The 25,442-nt window shown below is 34.2% G+C and overlaps 1 protein-coding gene across 1 annotated transcript; it reads left to right on the forward strand.

Moving 5' to 3' along the window:
- The first annotated feature begins 47 nt into the window (after positions 1-47).
- LOC119258256 (probable ATP-dependent RNA helicase DDX60) lies at positions 48-24,025 on the forward strand. The gene is made up of 17 exons (XM_037526695.2): positions 48-102; positions 695-858; positions 4,368-4,523; positions 5,281-5,430; positions 6,559-6,678; positions 7,183-7,278; positions 9,032-9,144; positions 9,753-9,889; positions 10,406-10,515; positions 10,615-10,719; positions 11,308-11,433; positions 14,874-15,001; positions 16,764-16,823; positions 17,968-18,112; positions 21,423-21,575; positions 23,063-23,167; positions 23,789-24,025. The coding sequence occupies exons 1-17, from the start codon at positions 48-50 to the stop codon at positions 24,023-24,025; spliced, it is 2,160 nt and encodes a 719-aa protein (XP_037382592.2).
- Positions 24,026-25,442: the final 1,417 nt, after the last annotated feature.

Here is a 25,442-nt window from a genome sequence, read left to right on the forward strand (position 1 = left end):
ACTTTCTCCAAACATGCACCGTTAAATCTGTAAAATTTATTGCAGAGATGGAAGGATTAAATGCTTGTTTCAAATTATGGAAAGAAAACTGTTTAAAACCAGGTATGTAAAAATACTAATTTTAGAAATTCCTTAATAAAATGAGAACAGAAGAATTGATATGTACAACATATTCTGATTCTTACTCCTTATACTGATTTTGGAACTCTGATGTCTAAAGAACAAAAAATTCCTTTTGTTTGATCCAGTAATAGCTTCGTAGTCATTTTGTATGTGATAATTTTATGATTATTTTCTTTAATCCTTAGGATAATCATGTGATATGAGATCTATTATTAGTGTCCTTGTTATACATACGAAGACAATGAGGATTAGAGAAGTGATTTTCCAACTTCTTAAATCAAACATGGGCATGTTAAATTTGAATTTTTGATAAACAACTTTTTATTTAAGTATGTGCCAATCAATATATGCAACAACGAGATCTCTTGTATTTTTATTTGCTACTTTAACTCAAGAGACCTCACTCTTAAATGCGGTATAATATTGTTACTATGAGCTCCTCAATTATTAAGAATGAGTCATGTAAATATGTTTTCTAAAAAATCTGAACAGTAGAGTTAAATCAGCTTTGGGGGTTTGGTTAATATCTTGATTAACTTATGTCATCCATACCAATGTTTTATTTCAACAGAAGCAGAGTCCAAAGATATAAACATAATAATTAACTTGATGAAAAGGATTCACATAATCCATGAAAAATATTCAGAACAATTACAAAATACACATCGACAAAAATTAGCTAAATATTTAAAATATATTGGATTTGGCAACTTGGCATACTCAGTATGTCATCAGGTAGATGCCATAGGAAATATTACATGACATTCATATATATATGAGTATGTGTGTATGTGTGTTTGCATGAAGTATATTATGAAATATATTTGGAATTAGTGTGTATTAAATTATATTAAATTAACCAAATATTAACCATGTATTATCTTATATAGACATGTCCATATAGGATATATTTACCTAGAATAAATTACCATATATTTACCTATATATGTATTACCTTATATTTACCTAGAATAAATGTTTTATTGATACTAGAGGTGTTAAGGTCTGAAGGTCTATGTTCCCTCCAATTCATATGTAAAAATTTAAAGCACCCCTCCCACCCCCCGAATGATGGTATTTTTTTTCTTTTTCATTTTTTTCTTTTAACATTTATCATTTTTTACATTTTTTTAGACAATATTTGCTTCCCCCCACCACCTCATATTGAGTCCTCATAGAATCTCCTTATCCAAGGTACCCGTGCACCATCACCACAATGCCCTGTTCTTCTCCCTCCCTCCCTCTGATCCCTCTCCCTCCTTCTCCCCTGCAGGATGTCTCTGGTTTATAATTGCCTGTTTTTGCTTTGTTGTGCTTTGTACTGTTATTATTTTTTTTACACTGATGTCTTATTTGGTTTCCCCATATTCCTGTTATAAGTGAAACCATCCGATATTTTTCTTTTTCCTTCTGGCTTAATTCACTGAGCATACAAATGATGGTGTTTTGAAATGTGGCCATTGCAAGGTGACTAAGTCATGAGAATGGAACCCTCATGAATGGAATTAGTGCTCTTATAAAAAGACCTCAGAGTGTTAGCTCATCCCCTCACCATGTGAGGTTGCAATGGAACAATGGCTGCTGAGGGACAGGCTTGAGCCAAGTCTGTCAGAGCCATGATTTTGGTCTTCCCAGTCTTCAAAACTATGGGAGATAAATGTTATTTATTTATTTATTTATTATTTTTAAAAAAATTATTCATTTATGCATACAAGAACTGGGGTATAGGCCAGAAGTGTGGGGGGTGGTGAGCGTATTCACCAGAGACAGAATGGGGAGCAGAACAGGCAGACTGACCAAAGTACACTGCTGAGGGGAGCAGCGGGTGAGACAGGAGAGGTCTGCTGTGCCATGTGGGTAGCTTCCTGGCCGGGGATCGAACTCATGCTGCAGTGGCTGCAGACAGCTTCATAGGTTGTGTCTTAACCCCTTGCGCCACCAGGGAGGCCCAAATGCTTGTTTTTTAAAGCCACCTCATTCATGGTATTTTTGTTGCAGCAGGCTGAATAAAATAAAACACAGGAGTTGCCCATCTTACTTAGAATAAACAAGGTTCCACATATTTGATCCCTGGTTACCTATTGTTTTTGTATCTATTTTTTTTTTGACTGAGTATCACAATAATTATTTCTTCTGTATGAATGCTTCTTTTTTAGATGAAACATCATCTTACCAAAGACCATATATGGCAGCTTGGCTTGAGACCATCTGATCTCAATATTTTCTCTACTCCTCCTTTTCTGTGCCAAGCAAAGTCACTAAGAAATTTCCTTGTTTCTCTGTCTTCACAGCATGCATCATCTGATTATTTTTGTTTATGATTTCATCATTTGTTTCCTGTTGTTCAACATTAGATGTCAGTTTTACAGAAGCAGGGTCTTTTTCTGTCTTATTTCTTGCTGTACTCCTTATGCAGTTAGTTTTAAAATATCTGTTCAATAACTGGAAAGAAGGAAATAGAAAGGCTAGAAGGGTGAAGGAAATGAGAGAATGCTCCTGTGGATGCTATTGTTGCTTGTAAATTAATGTTGTCTATTTATTTATTTATTAAAGATTTATTTATTTATTTATACAAGCACTGGATACAGTCAGAAGTGTGGGTGAGAGAATTCACCAGAGCCAGAGTGGGGAATAGAACGGGCAGACCGACGAAATACACTGCTGAGGGAAGCAGCGGGCGCGGCAGGAGAGGTCTGGGCGCCATGTGGGACCCTCGCCGGTGGCCGGGGATCGAACCGGTGCTGCAGTCTGTGGGCAGCTTCACAGCCCAGCGCTCAACCAGGGGAGGCCCTATGTTGTCTATTTAAATGGGAGTTTTCTGAAAAGAATTAAAATTGACTCTGAGAAAGGTGGATAAACTTAATTTTGCCTTAACTTACAATTATTTCTGAGGAATATCCTCACACATACTCTTTAAACTTATTTGTTTTCGACTGTTACTGTGACAAATTTGAAGAGAGTATATGTTTATGTCAAAATATCTCTCCAAGTAATTACTTGAGGGCCTCCCCAGTGGCGCAGCGGTTGAACGCTGGGTTGCGAAGCTGCCCGCGGCCTCTGCGGCACCGGTTCGATCCCCGGCGGCTCCCCGGCCACCAGAGGAGGGTCCCACATGGCGCGCAGACCTCTCCTGCCGCCCGCTGCTCCCCTCAGCAGTGTACTTCGGTCATTGCTCTGCTCCCCGCTCTGGCTCTGGTGAATTCTCTCACCCTCCCGCGCTTCTGACTGTACCCAGTGCATGTATAAACAAATGAATAAATCTTTAAAAAAAAAAGTGATTAAAAAAATGAAGTTCTAGGCAAGAAATTATTTCTCTCTTTAAAAAAATGATGATGATGTACAAAAATTGGCTCCCCACAATAGCCAACTCTCCCAGATTTGAAATAAGATATTTTTTTGTTATTGCTTGACCAGAAGCTTCTCTTAGAGGTTTTTTTTCCCCTCCTTTTTTTTTTAAACAAGAAGGTAAATAGAAAAATATCACGGGTAGTTAAAATTTTTATCTCTATTTTTGACAACTTTTAAATGAAAGTTTTTCTTGCTTTAAGTCATCAATATTTCAATGCATGTTTGTGGTTGATTCTCAACCATAACATCTCAATATTAACATTTATATTTTCCGATGCTTTGCTAATAATATCATAATTGTGCTATCAGAACTTCAAGAAGAAAGGCCATGTCAAATATGTGAGTTCTTTAATGATAAGAGTTGTTTGTCTATTGGTAGAATTCTTTGAATAAAATAATTTTAAGATAATATGTATTTATTATATAGATCCTTATGAGAGTATTTACTTAACTAAATATGTCCTTTTAAGATTGAGATGTGATTCTTAATTGAAACACACTTTTATTGTGTCTTTCTATGTATGGGGGGATTTTTTCCTATTTAGGAATTATTGAAGATTACGCAGATTTGTAATTAAATGATTTCAATTTTTATTTACTTATATTCCTACGAAACATGGTATGATCACATAAAATGACATTTCAAAAATTACAATGATGATATAGCAACAATTTCTGTCTCGGGTATCAGAATTGATAAAGAGAATAGAAATCTTGTCCTCCTTTGCTTATTTTGATATTGGTTATACAATACTAACTTGTTCATATTGAAAGAAACATGAAATAATAATCTCATTAAAGCAAAGAAAATCTTACCATGATTGGTAATAATTTCTTTGCCCAGATTAAAAAATTATGAAATAGCATGAAAATCTAATATGTCGTGCTTGTTTTAGGTGAAGGAGTCAGGTACTGAGAAGGATATTTCTAAATATTCAGTTGACATGGGAGCAGCTCGGTTTCAATTAACACACATGGGCCCTTACTTATTTCGAGAAGAAAGAAGTGATTCAGATCCCAGGGTGAATCATTTTATACCAGACATGTGGCAGGTATTTATTTATTTTTTATTTTTATTTCTTTAAAGATTCATTTATTTATGCAAGAGCTGGGGTGCAGGCTGGAGGGGCGGGGGTTGAGAGGATTCACCAGAGACATAGCAGGTAGCAGAACAGGCAGATTGACTGAAATACACTACTGAGGGGAGCAGCGGGTGAGACAGGAGTCTGCTGTGCCATGTGGGTCAGCTCCCTGGCCAGGAATCAAACTCATGCTGCAGTGGCTGTGGATAGCTTTATAGTGCTGAGACTCAAACCCTTGCACCACCAGGGAGACCCAGGGCAGGTATTTATTGAAAAGATACATAGTCTGGAAAACTTGATAGGAGCCATTGGTTCTGATTTCATTGTGTGTGGCAAATTTTGGAAATGTAAACCACTGTATTTAGAATGTAACATAACCTGAAAATATACTATGTCTTGAGCTAAGAAATAAAGGAATGCCTCTAAGAGTCAGTTGAATGACTGACTCCATAAATATATGGTATATTTTGCCTGTATAGATACATATACATATATCTGCAAGCTTTTAAAAATATGTTGATGTGTGTATATATAGATATATAATTGTAATTGTATAACTGTAATGCATATATAGTTGTAATACATAATTGTAATTCTCTCTGCCATTAAATCCCAGTGTGTCTCAGAAGAAACTGTAAATACTAATTAGCCTGACATATAGTTGATGTTATATTTGACATGAAATTTATATTTGCAAAATAAAATGTGATTTCTTTTTCTCCTTTAGAGTGAGCTCCTTGATGTTGTAGATAATAATGAATCTGCTGTGATTGTTGCTCCAACCTCATCAGGGAAAACCTATGCTTCTTACTACTGCATGGAGAAAATCCTGAGAGAGAGTGATGACGGGGTAGTTGTATATGTTGCTCCAACAAAGGTACTATGTCCATGTGGCACTCTGTGGCTTACAGTGTTTTCCTCCAGTGTAGCTTGTGCTCCTAATCGTAGGGAGGTACCGTGGTGTGCAGGCTCCAGGACTGAGGCCAAGGTTTGAGTGCCTATGTGCTGTGTGATCACCTCAACCACCTTAGGTTCTCCTTAGTTTCTCACCTAAAATTCTCCACTTGCACAGAAAAGAAATTAGGTTTACTTCATATGATTGTTCTTAATATTAAATGTGACAGTACATATAAAACACCTAATATATTGTCTGGGTAGAGATAATGATCAACAAGTGGTACCATTTCCAATTTTTAATTTAATTTAATTCCTTATTTAATGTTACTCAATTTATTACTCAAACCTTCATAGGCCCAATACTTATTATTATATGGCAAGACCTAACACTTTGGAAAATTTTGCTGAAGGAAGACATTTGATATTTGTACCAGGATTACTTCACTTAAGAAAGTATAGACAAGTTCTTGAAAGAGTCGGAGAGAGAGAAGTAGCAGTCCTCATTTTTACCACCTCTGTAGTTGGACATACATTCAGGAATAATCAAAGACTGTTGAAAGTGCTACAGCAATGTGAATAAAATAAGTCAACATGCTCTTGCTAAATCCGAATTCCCTCATCACCTAGAAAAGGATTCGGGGTATGCCTTTCGCTTTCCCTATGACAACACTTAATTGCAGGTCTGAGAGAAGAGATTCTGAATGTTAATGTTGAGCGGGATCTATCATATGATCCATTTCTTTCACTAAACAGACATAGTGACCTTATCAACTGCTGATCACTGAGTAGCCAACTAGACAATTGCAGAAGAACATCATCTAATTTCTCCCGTATACACGCCTATCACACTGATGTGGCATAGAATTGTTGGTGTTTGTTTTCTGGCCATCACAATAAATACTGCATGATAAATATAATGTTAAGCAAAACTTTAAAGTGGAGCCAGTAGGAAGCATTTGCTGAAAAGTAATTCTTTTATCAAGAACTATACAAATTGCTATTGTGGTATCTTGCATGTAGATTATTCCAGACATTGCTTTGCTTTCAAAAGTTTTTTCAGTGTTGTTAATAATGCCTCAATAGTAGATTATGTCTTTTATTACTTAAGGCTCTTGTCAACCAAGTGGTGAGAACTATCGATGAATTATTTACCAATGCACAGCCCAGTGGAAAGGCATTGTGTGGAGTTTTCACAAGAGATTACCGTAATGATGCCTTAAATTGTCGGGTACGTCACAGACATGCACACATACTGAATAATAACATACATCATGGCATTCCAGTAGGCACTGTAATGTATTAATATAGGATAAAATAAATTTATAATTATCCCCAAAATAAATGTACATTTAAATAAATTATTTATATGATTTACGTACTTAATAATTTGGTCACTATCCAAATAATTGTATTTTCTATACAAAGTAGAGTGCTTTTCTTTCCTGAAATTTCAACATGAAGCAGCTTTCTTCAAGTGTGATATTTTTATATTTGCAGTGTACTGTATGGGAGAATATTTCCTTAATGAAAGCAGGTTAACTTCTTTTGAATGTATCAACAATACATATATTACATAAATCTAATTTATTTTTCCACAAATGAGATTATTGTTTTAATGGTAATGTCAACCTAAACATTGTGTCATGTAAAATATTTAATGAATGTTTAGAAGTTAAAGCTGCAACTTTTATAAAAAAATCAAGGCAATGATTCCCTGAATTTTTTTCAACAGATATTGGTGACAGTGCCTCAGTGTTTAGAAATACTCTTATTAGCTCCTCAACGTCAAAAGTGGGTGAAAAGGATGAGATATGTCATATTTGATGAGGTATGCTGCCTTACATTACTTTTACTTGACTACATATTTTTATGTATATAAAATATGTAACTTGTATATTTTAATAAAGATGGCATTTGTGTGGGTAGTTATTAAAATAGCCATTAATTCCACTTATGGAGGGCATAGATTATGTGTCATAAAGTGCCAGATTTACAAGATATTTGGAAGGAGAAAAATGGGACAAATATTAGATTAAGAGGAATAGTAACTGAGAAAATTATCTTAAAAATCATTGGATATACCAATGATTAGCAATAGGCATTTTTTTTTTCAGACAGAGAATTTCTATTCCTCTAAGCCAATTTTCTTTTAAATGGCACTTTTCTATTTACTTATCACCATGTATGCACTGATGACTAAGCCACAAAATGTTTGTGTAAAATTAAATTTTATCTTTTGCCTCTTTGGTTAAAATACTGAGTGTCTCCTAGCAAGGTTTTTATCCTTGTAAATTCCTATATTTATCTTTGAGTTAATCACTCTTTAGCACAATAAATACAACTCATGTATTTATTAAAGAGATCTTGTTATCAGTATATTTCTGATATCCTTTATATGTGTTTTTCTTTTTCTTCTGTTTTGACTGAAAATTCCCTGAATGCTTTCCCTTACATCTCCACAGTGCCTGCTTCATAGCAATCTATGAAAGGATTATTTATCCTATAAAGGATAAATACTTCAGGGAAAATCAGGGCTTTCGAAATTGAGTTATTTAATTTTTCCCTGTTTATTATTATGTGAAAGATAGTGTACAACACACACAAGGATCTTATTTTACTAAAAAGTTTATTATTACTTTAGAATTTTACAGACATTTATTTAAGACCAAGCCTTACAAAGTTGTTCTTCCCATATATTTTTGAAATAGCGTATATCATTGTGGCAAACTAATAAATACGGTCAATCACTGCTCTCATTTTGCCCCCATTACAGGCAGGAGCCTCCTGGCTTCTCTATATTTCTAACTCATGTTGAAAAAGTTTTGTATGTACCTGTACAGATTGAAGACAGGAGGAGTTAATTTATTTCCAATAGTTTTATTTCTATTGCAGTGATGAGATTAGTGACAAGACTTCTTTACTTTTAGAGATGTTATATCTATGAGAGTCTTCATAATTTAACCAATATTTTATTTGTAAATAAGACAAAATATGTTTTCGTTTACTTATTCTTGTATCTGAGGATTATTACCATGGCATGTAATACTCTTTTAAAATTCAGCCTGTTGTAATACATAATAAAGCAAGTCATCTCTAGATATTTTATGGTTGAAGTCTCAAATTTATTTTTTTTAAAGATTTATTTATTTTATTTATGCATACAAGAACTGGGGTACAGGCCAGATGTACAGGAGGGTGAGAAGATTCACCAGAGACAGAGTGGGGAACAGAACAGTGTATTTCCACTGAAATACACTGCTGAGGGGAGCAGTGGGTGAGATAGGAGAGGTCTGCAGTGCCATGTGGGAATCTCCCTCGCTGGCCGGGATCGAACCTGTACTGCAGAAGCTGCACAGCTTCACAGCGCTGCGCTCAACCCGCTGCGCCACCAGGGAGGCTCTCAAATTTACTTTAATGCTTCTCAACTATGTTGGACCCTGAACAACTTTGTCAGTGGGTAAATAAACTTTCCTGAATGTGGGAGAAGAAGGAAATAGAAATTTCTGGTAACACAATCTATTAACATTTTTGGGGAAAACTTTAACTGGTTTTCTATTGAGGCTATATAACCATCTTGCTAGGTTCACAGTCTTGGGGGAGAAGTTGGAGAAGTTTGGGAACATCTTCTAGTTATGATTCGGTGTCCCTTTCTGGCACTTTCTGCTACTATCAGTAATCCTGACCATCTCACTGAGTAAGTCTGATTTTTATATTCATTATTGTCTCCACTGATGGATGGAAAATTTTACCCACTCATGGATTATTTAAGGTAATATCTAAAGCAAACAAACACCACCCCCTAACCACACACAAAGTAACACTTATTTTTTCAGTTATATTTAATTAGAAAACATTTCCTTTCACCCTTTGACTAAATGTAAATTACACAGTTACCTGGCAAGAATTTTTTTGAGTTACTTAATTTGCCTGTCTATATTTTGATGTTTAGATTCACAGAGAATTTTCAAAGGCAGTTTATACCTCTTCTTCCAATATACTATACCCATGACTTTCCTATGCAAAATACCAGTAAATGTTTACAAAATTGGTTAACACCTGTAGTAGAAATAGATATGACTGCTATATTTGGTAGTGTATTTCATGGGGGAATTGCAAAATATCAGTTCTTGATGATTATATAGCAGTAGGAACTGAGTAAACTATGTGAATATAAATGTAATTTTAATATATTCAAAGTTTAGGGAAAATTTTTATTTTTTAAAAATCACATTTCAATGATTTTTCTTAGAAAGTGATTTTTTTTCTGTGACAATGTAATACTTTTCTCTTTTTAATAACTAGGTGGTTGGTGTTAACAAAAAGATACTGGCAACATGTTGAGAGCACAATGGAAAATTCCAGACCATCACAAAATGTCTCAGAAGGTTCGGAGAAACCAGTAAAAAAAAGAACTGTCGCATCATACAGAGTTAGACTGGGTATGACTATTTTAACATAAGAGAAGAAGAACTCAGAATTCTTGAGCTCTGGACATGCTTGCAACATATTAAAGTTTTATATATTAATACAAATTGTTCCTTACTCTAACTTTGAAATCAATTTTATTTTCCCCTAAAAGAAAATAAAGTAAGAGACTTGGCCTTAGGAGAAATAACATACTAAAATCCACACAGGTAGTAATTAGTGGGTGTATTAAACTCGAAGTTCCAAATTTCCCCAAAATTATCTATTTTGAAATAATGTCCATTTCTTCCATTAAAAAAAGTGATAGACTACGGTTGAAGACTATGAGCAGGAACAAATAAAGCACAGATACGCAGATACAGTATAAGTACATTGAATCCTCTTTCAAGGTTTTTCCCCAGTGCACAGCTCTGTTTCCAGTGGGTTCCTTCATAATTCTCCCTATGTCTGCTTGCAGTTGTAAAATCAGATTACATCCTTGTTTTGAAAGTAAACAGATCTTATTGATCTTTTCAATTCTGTATTTACAGTGTGGCACAAAGAGCGATACAATGATGTTGAAAAGTATGTGTGTTCCCTAAAGGATAATGAATTTCTCATTGAACATTATCACCCATTTGCTGCACTTACTGTCAATCATGTAAGTATCAACCACTTTGGAAAATGGCTAATTATCTATATTGTTAAAAATCTGCATATGAGATACAAAATTAGTAATTTCTTATTTTATGTTTCTTAGATAAAGAAGTGTGGAATCCCTTTAGACCTTGGATTTTCCCCTCAGGAAAGCATACTGTTTTATGATGCTATGGTACACATTTGGCCAGAATGGCCAAGAATGCAGGTTTGTGTGTGTTTGTGTGTGTGTGTGTGTGTGTATATGCACACACTCACTATACACTATGACATCTCTAATTCTTTGACTATGAGAGTTCATCTATAATGAGCAAGTTGATGAAACACATTTATTCTGATATAGCTAATGGCAGCATATTTCATTGTTAAGATTATAAACTAGAGGCAAATTAAATTTTCTCTCTATCTACTTTTTCTCCCTGCTAAAAATGATAAGCTTTACTTTGTAGAGTTCATATGAAGACTGAATTTTTATTTGTAAAATGCTTAGAATAGTGCATTGCAATGGGAAGAAAACGTATTTTTAAAAATAAACATATTAGACAATTTGATTTTTTGCCTCTAAAACAAACTGCAGTCTTAAAAATAATTGTATGTAGTAGTTTCTAATAAAACAGAATAATATGTTACCATTTTATAGAGACCAAAACTACCACCTTATATGCAGTTAACTTTGTTCCTGAATTTGAATGGGTATTGATCACTTGAGGAATTTACTTTATAGTGATGTAGATGGAAAACTTTAAAGGGGTGATGACTTCATTTTCCTGGGGATTTGTGATTCTTCATTTTCAAGGAATTAGAACCTGAAGAATTCAGCTGCTTCAAAAATAAATTAGTCATCAAAAAGGCTGATGTGAAGAAATATGAAGAGGAACTTAAAAAGGAAATTATTTGTTGGGTTGAGCTGGACCCAAGCAAGGTAATTAAAACCCTTTAGATTCACTTAAATAGTAAAAAAAAAAAAATATGGAGTGAATTGGTCTTCTTCACCACTGGTGAATCACCCAAAAAATACTTGAGGATTTGAAGATGGCTATCTCATAACCATGCACTGCAATTTTACCCTAAATTTTGTTAGCTACAAGTGGAAAAATGCAAAGTTATTACTTGACTTCTATCTTGGACAACCCACATGTGCTGGTACCATGTTCTTTTTGAGTCACATTGAGATAATAAAACTAAAGTTGGGCAATTTTTTTCATAGAAGATAGGAGTTCTCCAATTTCTGACACTACTGGGTTATTTCCTTGTTTTTTCCCTGCTAGTATTTCCCCAAGCGTGACCATTCAGTTATTTGATACGTGAATGCCCACTTTCTCACTGTTGCCAACAAATTAGATAGGAGAAATTTGAAGCATTATTTATCTTACTATTTTAAGATATTTTCTGTGACAATTTTTTTCTGATCATAGAAAAACTTGATGATACTTCACTTTTTAAAAATTATTTCTTTCTCATGAGCAGTAGCACATGTCCAAAGTTACCTAGAGCTAATTAATTGAACAGTTATAAGGAAAGCAATATGGTTCAACTCATTCACATATACTAACATGCAATTGCAAATATTTTTAACGTTTTGGGTCCTAAGTCTTGGTTAAGATCTGATCATTTCTTCATTAGCACTAGCTCAGTTAATAAAAATAAAATTTCAATCTGTCCCTATTTCCTGTCCTCTCATTCCTCTTAAAAAGCAACCCATGCTTTGCTTTAAATTTTAATTGCACACTGACTTTGGCTGACTACCTGATTTGAAAGTCTGAAAAGCACTTAGTGCCAAAAATGCTATTTTATTCAATGAAGCTTGTCAACATGATTGCATTTTGAAATCACCTGTGGAGTTTTGTCTCATCTTTAAAAATTCTAATTTGATTGGTGTTTTAAAAAAATTTGAAATAAAAAGTATTTTGCTGGGAGACGCAGGAAAAAAAAATATTTTGGATAAAGCACTCTGCATGTGGGCCCCTATTTTTTTCTAAAGATTTACTTATTCATGCATACAAGAACTGGGGTACAGGCCAGATGTGTGGGAGGGAACAGAACACCAGAGACAGAGCAGGGAACAGAACAGGCAGACTGACTGAAATAACACTGCTGAGGGGAGCAGCGAGCGAGACAGGAGAGGTCTGCCGCGCCATGTGGGTAGTTCCCTGGCCGGCCAGGAATTGAACCTGTGCTACAGAGGCTGTGGACAGCTTCACAGTGCTGCACTCAATCGCTGCGCCACCAGGGAGGCCCCCCCTTTTTTTTTGATTGAGGTAACATTGATTTATATCATTATAACTTTTTTCATTGTTTATAGCATTATAATTTATATCATTGTAACTATATCATTATAACTTTTTATAAGAATAGGATTTCCCACATACCACACTGCACCCACCATCAAAATACCCATAGTCCACCACCATAGTCCATTGTACTCCATCGCCATTTGGTTCACTTCTCTCCACCAACTCCTCTTGAGTAGCCTCAGTTCTTCAGTCACCTTTCTAGGGGTAGTTCTTACTTTGGCTTTATCTGACCCTTTGGTTTCTTTATATTCCACATACAGTTGCCATGGTTGGGTATTTGTCTTTCTCCTTGCGATTTATTTTGCTTATGATCATCCCCTCCAGCTCCATACATGCTGCTGAAATGGCAAGAGTCTTTTTTTTGATTGCTGAGTATGTATATTTCTTTGTGTATATGTATCACACTGCCTGATCCACTCATCTGACTTGGGGCAGTTAAAGTTGTTTCCATAGCTTGAGTATTGCAAATAGTGCTGCAATGAACATAGGAGTACAGGTTTCCCTTCTGATTTGATTTGTCTTGCAAGGGTCTGGGGCACTATAAATTGAAAACATTATCTATAATTTTAATGTTTAGTCAGGGCTAAGAATCTTAGGTGTACCAATGACATTACCTAACTTTTAACATACTTGGATACTTAAATGCCAGCCTAGATTAAACTAAATTTTCTAAGGGAAGTCCTCTTAATTTACAATTTCCTACAAAGCAGCAAACCTCTGGGCTCCAACTACTTCTGTTCATTACCCTCTGCAGCAAGCACTAGGATTTCCTTCCTTATGAGTTTATGACATGGCTCATGGCAGCCAGCAGTGCCTTTCATAATTAGAAATCCTCCTCTCATTTACTGCTTTTTAAAAATTTCTCTCACAGTCTTGAAAGTCCAGGTAACACATTCAAAAGGATTACTATAACTTTCAGGAAATTCCATATTTTTCTTCTGTACTGACATATCTCTTTCCATCCCATTTTGTCTACAGAAAAACTACATAACAGATAATTTTTTTTTCTCAAAATATTGGACAACAGTATTACAAAAAAAAACAAAAACAAAAAAAAAAACAGCCCTCTATTTAAAGGCAGAACAAACTGCATCTCAGGAATTTCCTTTCATATTTCTGCTTTCTCTACTGAAGCTAGAGATACTGAGGTCTGGTGGAGGTCATCTCACAGGCCACAGGCTCAGGGCAAGGAAGGTTGAAATCTCCAGCTTCTTGTGGTGTTGATCAGCTTCTACCTCACAATAGCATGGATGACTCTGAGAGGGGCTTCTTCAGGCTGATGCAGCAGATGGAGGAGAGGAAATAACAAGATTGTGTTGAGCTTGTTTGAATTTATAAGATGCATTTAATTATTCAATAAATTGGTAAATTGTATAAATCACATAAACATAAGCAAAAAAGGTAAGGAAAAATGGCACATATAGTTTGGATAATTCAAGCAGTTGTATCTCATTTAGACTAGCATCAGTAGACCATCTGGTTCAATACTTGATCTGTCATGTCTCTCAGGGCTGGGCTCCTAAATGCTTGGGAAGTTAGCTAAATTCTCCTTTTAAGTAATACTGTTTGTTCATGTTTCCTAGTTTTTCCAGACACCCTGGTTTGCAACTGCCATTTTTAGTTTTGTTATTAATACCTTCTTCAATATTGGTTAGGGTGAAAAAATAAAATGACAAATTTGGAAGACATATAATCTGTGCTTTGTATTTTAGAATTCTGAGTAATGTTAATTCTACTTATGTGAAAGTTATGCATATTGTACCCCATACGCACCCTGGTCATAACTAACATCTATTTGTGACAGTCTTCATCCCCTTCAGTAGATGCTATGCAATGGTATACAGACTTGCTTACAATAATATGGAAATATATCCTGTGAGTTTTCTGAGATTTTAGTTTTATTTAAAAATATGTAGTGCATGATGTAGATAAAATTCTAAACTTCTTCCATAGAAAATGCACTAAGCCTTGTCTATTGGATTTTCAGTCTCAAATGTCAGCTGATGTTATCTTTTATCCACATTTACAAATATCTACTGATCTGCTTGTTACCTATAATTTTATTCAGGTGAATCAGTTACTGAATTTCCTTAAACCGCAAACGTTTGACTGTGCAGAAAGTGACAAGCAAAAAATGTTTCCACATTTTGTGGAAAAACTGAAAACAATGGACAGGCTGCCTGCAATATTTTTTATGTAAGTAATGTCTGTGGATATGATATTGAAATTCAGCTTAATATATTATATTTTACATTGTGGGAATTGAAGTCTTTTGAAAAGAATAATTGATGAAGGATTTATAACCTGATTCATATTATTAGAATCTTGAGGAATTTTAAATCTGTTTATATTAAAGTCAAATTATTGTACCAAGTTGGCTATAATAGTGTGAGAGGAAGGAAAACTTCTTTGATTAAATTATATTTCAAATTCTAATTCCATAGTTTAGTGCCATAGAATTCTCTAGCCCATTAGTTATTAGAAATAATGATACAATGCCCTGGGTTTTTCTTTTCTTTCTTTTTTTTTTTAAAGATTTATCTATTTATGCAAGAACTGGGGTACAGGCCAGAGGTGTGGGGGGTGGATGGGCATGTGTGTGAGAGAGGATTCACCAGAGATAGAGTGGGAAACAGAACAGGCAGATCTACTGAAATACACTGCTGAGGGGTTCAGTGGGCAAGACAGGAGAGGTCTGCTGCACCATGTGCGTAGCTCCCTGGCTGGTCAAGAATCACCGACCATGGAACCAACTCGTGCTGCAGAGGCTGCAGACAGCTTCACAATGCTGTGCTTAACCCCTTGAGTTACCAGGGAGGCCCGGCCTGGGTGTTTCAGACACATTTTCATGAAAGAACTGGTCTCAAAGTGTAGTTATGCTAGGCAGAGAAAAGAGGGAAGGACTTGGCACTTAGATCTAATTTATTCCACCCAATTTGAAACCAAACATGACCTTCTCCTACACAAACTGACACATGAGAAACTTATGAACAAAATGTACATGATTTTATGTAAGCTTTCTTCCTCATTTCTATTTTGTATATAACTTATAGATCTCATATGTATCATATGTATGATAGAAAAGAATAACTATGGGTTGAATTTACTTTAATTTATGAATTTTTTATAATTTATCTGTATATGTATATATACCCACCCTTTTATAGGCCTTATATGTATATAAATGAAGTGTATGAATGTTTATATCCACTTATAAAAGATATTGATTAAAATATCAAATGCCAAATTAGGCAGAACAAATTAACTAACAGCCATCTTTTAATATAATAATCACTAAATATTATTTTAGTAGGTTTTGTTTTTATTATCTTAAAAAGCATAAAATATGCTAAGAAAAATCTTTTTGGCTTTAGTTTAATGTATCACTTTAACGGGGAAAAACAAAATCAATAAATATGCAAACTTTATAATTAAATGAGTAATCTCAGGTCATTTAAGTCCTATAGGAAGAATATGCATTTCATTTTACCTGTAATGAACAGGAAAGTCTTTGAACAAAGACAAAAGATTGAGCAGAGTATGAAGTACAAAATTATTCATCAAAAGTATCACAAAATCCCTAATTCAAACTGCATTTAATAGTGAAAACGTATACTTACTAAGAGCACAACAAATCACTAATCTGCTTCAGGAGTATTTCGTGATCTTAAGATAGGGAGTGTCTTAAAATGGAGAAGGAAGCAGTTTTATCCAGTAAAGAAAAAACCCTTACATAAGCAATCATTTTGTTCATTATAATTTAAAATTGAGCCTGTTTGAAAAATTGTAATCTTTTCTTCTAGTCACACACTCTGAATTGGGAATTGAAAGGGCAAAATAAATATAAACAGAATAATATTACCTAAATATTATTGCTGCCAAAAATTTATTAAAGTGAACAGGTTGACAGTGATATGAACTCACAATTTTCAAAAACTGTCCCATGTTTTTAATCCAGATTCAACATTCGTGGAGTGGAAGCATCAGCTTTAGAACTTTTTCGCAATTTGGAAAAACGGTAAAATACTAATAATGGTCCAAATTCTAAAAAACAGAAAAGTTTGAACATGGATGTTTTGACAGTGAAGAAGTCTCAAAAAAGGAAAGATGCCGTGTGTTTCTATTTGAATTGTGAAATTAAATATTTAATAAAAAAATGAGTGTTCAGCTCTTTTTATAATTCAAATCTGTTTCCATAATGTGAAGATATGGCTTTATGGTTTTGTGATGTAAATTTAATTGCACTTCACTTTTGGGGGCACATGTAGGAGAGAACTGTTGAATATTTTGATAATTATGCAATGTTTTAAAATAATTTTCTTTTTTTTTAAACAATAAATTTTATTTTTATATTCCCCATACAATTGCAGCCCCCCCATTCTGAACCCAATCCCTCCCCTCCCGCCCCCACCCCCCAAAAAGTGTCTCTGGTTCATAGTTTTTTGTTGATTTTGATTTTCACTTTCTTATAGTTATTCATTTTCCTGGTCCCTTATTTAAGTTTTCTAGATTCCTGCTATGAGTGAGACCATCCGATATTTTTTTTTTTCTTTCTGGCTTATTTCGCTGAGCATGATCCCTTCCAGCGCCATCCATGTTGCTGCAAATTGCATGTGTTTATCTTTTTTGAATGCTGAGTAATATTCCATGGTATATATGTACCACATCTTCTTGATCCAGTCATCTATTTTTGGGCATTTGGGTTGTTTCCAAAGCTTAGCTTAAAATAATTTTCTTCATTGTATTAGCCTCCTTCCTTTATTTTAGAAGTACAAATTACAAATGTTTTTTTAGAATTGCAAATTGACTTTTTCATCAAGTTTAATGTCACAAATAGAATTTTATTGGATATATAAAATAAATATTTGTTTGGCATGAGAGATAAGAGAAGTAGACTGTTTTTCTGTTTCCTGTTAAGTACATGTTAATGCATACATTTAAAATATGCTTATATGGTAAACAGATATGCAAGTAATTTAATTTAGTTTAGTTAGGTTTAGTTTATTTAATGCCTGATAAATATCATCTAATAGAGGTAATTGCGTTTTGGGTTTGAATAATCTGACATTTTTTTTACCTGATATTTATAGACATAATCTTATATTAAAAAATAAGTGCTATAACCAGTATATTCATTGATTTTCCTGATACTTTATATTCAGTTCTTCACATTTAGATTCAGATGCTAAGCACCAGAGAGAAATTATATCGAAGGCTGAAAAGAAGGAAAAAGAAAACTATCTTGAAACACACACTGAAATTTCTCCAGACTGTAGCTATGCTGATGATACAGCTGTGGATGATGAGGTAAGAGAAAAGAAACTGAGATAAATTTGGTCTTGGGTATTTGCCGCGGACCGGCGCAGTGGCAGATTAGCAAGGCTGACCCAGGGATGAGAGACTAAGCTAGGCGGTCAAGGATTCGGCGCAGAAATGACAGACAGACACACTTCAAGAGTGAAGATCTGAATGTAATGTGCTTTAAATCATCTTACACTTTTATACCTCTTTTAACAAAGGATGATTTCATACAAGTTGATTTTTTCTCAGCATGAGATGTTTAGTCATACAATAGACATTTACTTCATCATTCAGTTACATGTGATCTATGTTCCATGGCATGGAACGCTAAACAATCGCAAGGTTCTGATTACAGGAATCTATTTCTACACAATTATTTTTGATTACACAGAACAGCATTTCTTAAGTTAGTTTTTCTTGTTTCTTTTCCAATACGACTAATAATCAGAAAGTATTAATATTTAACTACTGTTATATTTTACTTTTAGTGATCACAAACAATGTTTTTTCTATGTAAGTATTTAATTTTTGTGGTTTTGACTCGTGAGAAGCATTATGATTATTCTGAAACTGCTTTTACCACACACTATTTTCTTCATCATGCATTTCCTGAAACTGATTTTACACATATATAGAAAAAGTAAAGTAGGTAAGAAAATAGTATAATTATAGACTGGTTGCTATGTTGCTTCTTATGCAGGAACAATGACCAACTGGTTAATAGTTAAACCGTTTTGTTGGTGACTCCATCAGGCAGTAGCCATGTCCTCAGCCAAAAGAAGGGGTTTTTTTACTGCGGGCTTAATGCCTGGATTAGGCTTACAGGCCTTTAGACATTTGTCTGATTTGAACGCCAAAGATTATTATAACGAAGCCCCTCGGGGACTGCGCCTGTCTTAGGTCGTCAGGAGTCGCAGACATGCGGCTGGCCAGTGCCTTCTTTAGTCTGCCCCCGATCTTACCCGTCATTGACTGTCCAGTCCAGCGCACAGGGGAAGGGGGTCTTATTCACTCAGATGTACTATGTGTCTGAGTGAAAGCCTCCCTCTTTCCAGTAAGTTCACTGGCGTTCAGGCTGCCGCAGGTATTGGTTTGCTAACACTATTGTAACAAAATAACACAGACTAAGTGACTTAAACAGATATGTTTTTTCTCACAGTTATGGAGGATAAGAAGTTCAAGAACAAAGTGCTAGTGGGACAGGTTCTTTCTGAGGGCTGTGAGGAAAGAACTGTTTAAGTCTCTCTTCTTGGCTTGTAGATGACCATCTTCTGTCTTTATCTTCACAGTCTTCTCTCTGTATGTATCTGTGTCCAATTTTCTTCTTATAAGAACATGAGTCATATTGGATCAGGGTCTACCATAATGACTTAATTTATCTTAATTACCTCTGTAAAGACCTGGTCTCCAAATACAATCATATTTTAAGGTACTGGGGTTTAGGAACTTTCCAGATGAATTTTAAGAGGAACTCAATTCAGCCCATAAAAAATATGTGTATGTGTCAATATTGATACCCAATACACAATTTTAAAAGTGCACAACACACTTAACGCACATTAGCCTTGAAACAATAGATGGGAAACTAGAGTTGGAGATTGGAGAAATTTAGAGAATTTGTGTAAGCTTATCTAGCTGTTAAAAACAGCATGAAGAATCCTGCCGCGGTATGATTCCAACATCTAGAACTTTTTTACCTTGTGAGATTTCCGTCATTAATTTAATTATAACTATTCCTTATGTGGACAGAAGTACAAAAATTAAATGAAAAATCTCTTCTGAGTTACAGGATTGAGCAGCAACCTTTCTCAAAGACAGATGCATCTGTCTTCTGAAAGTTCTTCCTCTGTTTGTATCTACCTTGTACATAGCTTTTCAAACTGGTATCTCTAGAGTCATTATTGTATTTTACTTCTCCTGTACCCCACATCTCCTTCAAAAATTTAATTCTAGAACCTCCTAATGTTAGGAGTTAGCACCTCAACTCCATCCGGGGTTCCCAAAGACTACACGGAGCCAGAGATGCAAAAGCAAAAAGGCTTTATTGTTAGCTTAAGCTAAGGCCCAACTCTGCCCGGAGTACTGACACAGCAGTCTCACCAGGTTGGGAGAGGGACCTCCTCCCAGAGCAACCAACTGTTTTTGTACTTTGCTGACAGGATGCGGGGACTTTTCACACCAGGGACCAAGTTCGGCCTGATTGTGTATCTCTCCTTGGCACTGGTTAAGTTTCGCTTACCATTGTCTTGTGGTTTTTACCCCAATCTGGTGGTTTTTGCCTTGAAACGAAACTAGGGCATAGCTGTGCCCTTTAAAATGTCTGTTTTTCTTAAAATGGCTGCTATCTTGCTATGCCTAATTCTTTAATATCTTACACTAAACAATGTGTGCTCATAAATTTGTTGGTTAATATCATCATTCATGTAGTAGTTAGAGAACTGTGCTCATTACTTGTTTATGCTTGCTTCTTTAACTCATAGGAGAGAGGGAGAAAGAGAGGCAGAATGTGGGAGAGAAAAAAGAGGGAAAAAGAAAAAAAGTGAGAAAGAGAAGGAAAGAAGAAATAATAGTGACTGACACAGAGAGACAAAAAGAAACAGACATAGGACATTTTAATGAAAGAGGAAAAGATAGGGGAAGGAAACAGTGAATATACACAAAGATAACAAACACAGAAAGACAGGAACACAAAGAAAGAGCAGGGGAGAGAGGTAATAAAGGAGACATATTAAAATAGGTACAAATCAACAGCAAAAATAGAACAAGTCGGGGTGGTAGAAAATCAGTCAAAGCTGAGAAGTTTGGCTGCATGGTTTTGGTAATTAGCCTCAGAGCACTCTGGAGCTAGCCTCACAGAGCTCAGCCATCTCTTAGAATTCGTAACTATTCCGTTCATTGTTCATTGCCCAAACTGAGTTGGAGCCCTTAGTCAGTTCCTTAGAGCTATGACCAATGCTTTAACACTTTGGGAGCAAGGTAGGGCTTCCACCACTCAGTGCATAGAGGGGACAAGATGGGGTATGTTTCCAATGAGGAAATGAAGACACGATCATCACATAGGAAGTTGGATTGTGTTCCCTGTATCAGATACCAAGCATGAATGCCAGGCACTGTGGAATTATTCTGTTTAAATGCCACATATCAGGCATTTTATTGTTCAGATAGGCTTCAGGTTCTGGGATAAAACACAACTACTCTTTTTAAAAGTGTGTCTAACTCTGCAGTGATTTCTAAACAATCTTTTAACTCTTACCTCATTGTTAAAGTCAAAGATACATAATTTCATTTATTATCTTAAACTCTTTGGTGATTTCAGACTTTAACGGAGCTCTTAAATAAACTGATGGAAACAAGACAAGGCTATAAGCTACGCGATCTATTAAAAAGGGGCATTGGATATCATCATGGTAAAATGGAACATGCAGAAAGAGAAGTTGTAGAGTTGCTTTTCAGACAGAATTACATTAAGGTTGGTGACGTTTGAGTATAACTGTACTAACAGCACCCCCTTCTTTCTTTGGACTGAGTAGGGGGAAGAAATATACCCTACAGTATTCAGGGAACACACGCTATCTAATGTCCCTATAATTTCTCCACTTACAGTGATATTATACTAATATTTTAGCATATAATACTTTAAAATAAGTGTTTAAATCACTATATGTTACATATAATTTAGGGTACTCTTCACTCTCCCTTATAGTATATAATTAGCATTTTATTAGTTGACATATGATAATAAGAATTTTACAAATGCTCCATTTTATATATATATATACACATACATATACATATATATGATTTATGAAACATTCTGCAAATATTAAATTGTTTTGAGATGACATTGGCTTATAATTTTGCATATAAAGGTATATAATTTTACATTTCAACATCTGTATGTGCAACATTGCGATGAACACCAAGAGTCTACTTTACATCCACCACCATACAATTGACCCCTCTGTCTGTTTCACGTAACACCCATTAACTCCTCCCCTCTGGTAGTCATCATTCTGTTGTCACAATATAAAAATTGTTTTTATTTTGTTGTTTGTTCATTTGCTTTGTTTCTTTATCTACCACATGTGAATCAACTCTTATAATGTTCATTATTCTCATTTGACTTATTTCACTTGTGTAACTCTCAGTCATCCAAGTTTTCACCAATTGTGATCCTCCATCTGTTTTTTTTTCTAGAGCTGATTAGTTTTATTGTGTGTATGTATTGTGTGTATGTGGATATATGTGTATATACACACACACACATATATATATATATATATACTATATAAATACACACATATATATGCATGCACACACACATTACATACTACATTTTCATCCTTTGATCCATTGATGAGCTCTTAGGTTGTTTGGGGTACGGGCCAGAGGTGTGGGGAGGTATGTGAGAGGATTCACCAGAGACAGAGTGGGGAACAGAACAGGCAGATTGATCGAAATACACTGTTGAGGGGAGCAGTGGGCAAGTCAAGAGAGGTCTGCTGTGCCATGGGGGTATTTCCCTGGCTGGGGATAGAACTTGTGCTGCAGTGACTGTGGATAGCTTCATAGGTTGCATCTTAACTCCTGGTGCCACCAGGGAGGCCCTTAAGAATTTTTTAATGTAAAAGTAAACTTCCTTTTATTTAAAACTGATTGCCTTTACTAATGGAAAAAAAAAATCCAAAAAATGAATCCTTACCGAATAGCTTTGATTTCACGTCATTTTATAATCTGATAATGTTAGATAATTGTAAGAGTAAGGACATACATTTAAATGAATGCATATCTCTATGAGACATCTATTTTTTTCTTACAAAAGAAAATATGGAGTTTGAATTTTTCTGTCACATTAGATTCCAGTGGTCTTTCTAAGCTAGTAAATATGTAATGCCTATGTGTACATCTATGTAACCTATGTGATTGTTTTCTAATTTTTTTAATATACACCCACAGGTGGTAATAGCTACCTCATCCCTTGCATTGGGAATTAATATGCCATGTAAATCTGTTGTTTTTACTGAAGACTCTTGTTTTTTGGATGCCTTGAACTTTCGTCAGGTATTTATACTACATGTCATTTCTTCTTGTATACATAGGAATCTGGAACATCCACTCATTAAGCCAGGATATTTATTTTTATATACTCTGAAACAGTGACTGTAAAAATATTTGAAAATGAGCTCTAGGTTATATAAGAGGTATATAACCTCTTATGAATACTATTGTATTTAAAGATGTCTTAAGCCATCATTTACAAAGCAGATTAATTTACTTGAGAATAATTCTGTTTGATAAATATTATTCAACTTAAACAAAAATACTCTGAAGAGATAACCACATCTTTTGAGGATCCAATTTGTGCCAGATGGTGTTTACACTGTTCTTAGTTTAGGCTGGTTTCTAGAAATATATTTATAAATGAGACTAAAAATTGACCCTCCCAAAAATTCATCATCTTTAAACATAGGTATTAATAAACAAAGATATATACAATTTAATAATGTGTTCACAAGATAAAATAATATTTTAAACTTTTCTAAAATTACTCTATCAAACAACAAAGAACTCTTTCAGGATTTTGGAAGTTCAATATTTTATATGATTTATGCAAATTAAACACTAACCATTTACAGAGAAAAAGTCTGAAATTACTTAAAAATTATGTCATCTTCTCTTTAGATGTCTGGTCGGGCAGGAAGACGTGGAGAAGATCTTGTAGGCAATGTCTTCTTTTATGGTATACCTTTACCCAAGGTAGAAAGACTCTTAAGATCAGATGTGGCCAAATTGAAGGGTCAATTTCCTTTAAGCATATCATTCATTCTCAGACTTATGATGCTAGTTGCCAAAGCAGATGACAAAAAGGATGCCAAAGCAAAGGTACTTTGTTTCATGTTATTTAAAGTACTTTTATAAATATAATGATCACATCATCTTTATTCTAAAATAAATTGCATAAACTGAAGGGACTAAATAGTGTGCTATAAATAAACTGTAATATTTCATTTTATTTTGCAATACTCCTACTCAACAGAAAGTTACTTTTATGTTTTCAAATATATGGGAAATTAGCCTATGATCTCCTTTTTATAATTATTCCTGGAGTCTGTGTACATTAGAAATTTTTTTTCTGTAAATATCCATGATCTATAAACATTAAAAAATTGAATTTTAAAGAAATAATTAAGGGTTGAAGAATGTTTAAGATGAAAATGCTAATAATTCTTGTGTTCTACCTTATGTTTACCTTTTACCTTCATACATTATGTTGTAATTATTCATTTATCCATCATTTTTGTTAACATTTTTTATTACATACACATATAATGAAAATACTATGAAATATCTCAAGGAAATATTATAATCTTAGTAAGTAATATAATAAAGAAATCTGCACTATCTAATTTAAAATGCAAAAAATATATCATACATTTTATATATAAACCTATATATGTGTATATATATATATGTATAGCCCCGTGATCTATAATAGAAATATTTCATTGCCCTTTTGTATATTACATTTGGAAGACATGCTATAAATTAACATCTAACTTGGTATTTTGGTATCTGCATATATAGGCAATATCAGTTCTCGAACATTCATTGATATCCTTCAAGAAACCAAAGATTAAAACCATTATAAAATTATATTTTATATATGCTTTGCAATTTTTGGTCACAGAGGTAAGATTTATACCTATTTTCATTAAACTGTTAGCACTCATATTTAATTGTACTGTACTGAACTCAGCTTTATTAATAACTTATTTGTTTGATATTTCTGAGAACTAAAAACTGAGGTTAACACTTTAAAACTGATTTATAGGGTTACCTGAATCAGCAATGTATTCCCATTGGATTTTCTGGATTTGTGTCTCATTTGCACTACCATGAACCTTCAAGTTTTGTTTTTGTAAGCTTACTGAAAAAAGGTTTATTTCACAATTTGTGTGTTCCAGAAAAGAAACAAAGTAAGTAAATATTAATTTTCCAAACTTCTACTCATTAAATTGTGTACACATACACATATGCACATGTACACACGTCTGCACACACACAGACCTAATATGTGTATTAACATAATCCCACTCATTCCCTAAGACTACATTCACTTTGGATGGTGTCCCATTTTCTAACTGCTTTTTCTATTAATGTATTTTGACTTTTTTCTTATTTTTTATATCATTAAATATGCTTACTAAAATTGTAATGTATAATTTTTTGTAGCGAATGATAATGCAAATATATTTAATAGACTTTAAATTAGAAGTTCATTTAATATTTAATAGACTTTAAATATTTCAAAATAAAATCTTAGGATAATAAAGGC

This window comes from Talpa occidentalis, unplaced genomic scaffold, assembly GCF_014898055.3.
Source record: "Talpa occidentalis isolate TD23 unplaced genomic scaffold, MPIMG_talOcc4v2.1 talOcc4.4, whole genome shotgun sequence".
NCBI lineage: Eukaryota > Metazoa > Chordata > Mammalia > Eulipotyphla > Talpidae > Talpa > Talpa occidentalis.

Excerpts from the sequence above, each read along its gene's own strand:
- LOC119258256 (XM_037526695.2), top strand. The coding sequence starts at position 48 with ATGGAAGGATTAAATGCTTGTTTCAAATTATGGAAAGAAAACTGTTTA. Across the intron at positions 103-694 it reads AGAAAACTGTTTAAAACCAG|AAGCAGAGTCCAAAGATATA; the intron begins GTATGTAAAAAT and ends TTATTTCAACAG. Across the intron at positions 4,524-5,280 it reads TTATACCAGACATGTGGCAG|AGTGAGCTCCTTGATGTTGT; the intron begins GTATTTATTTAT and ends TTTCTCCTTTAG.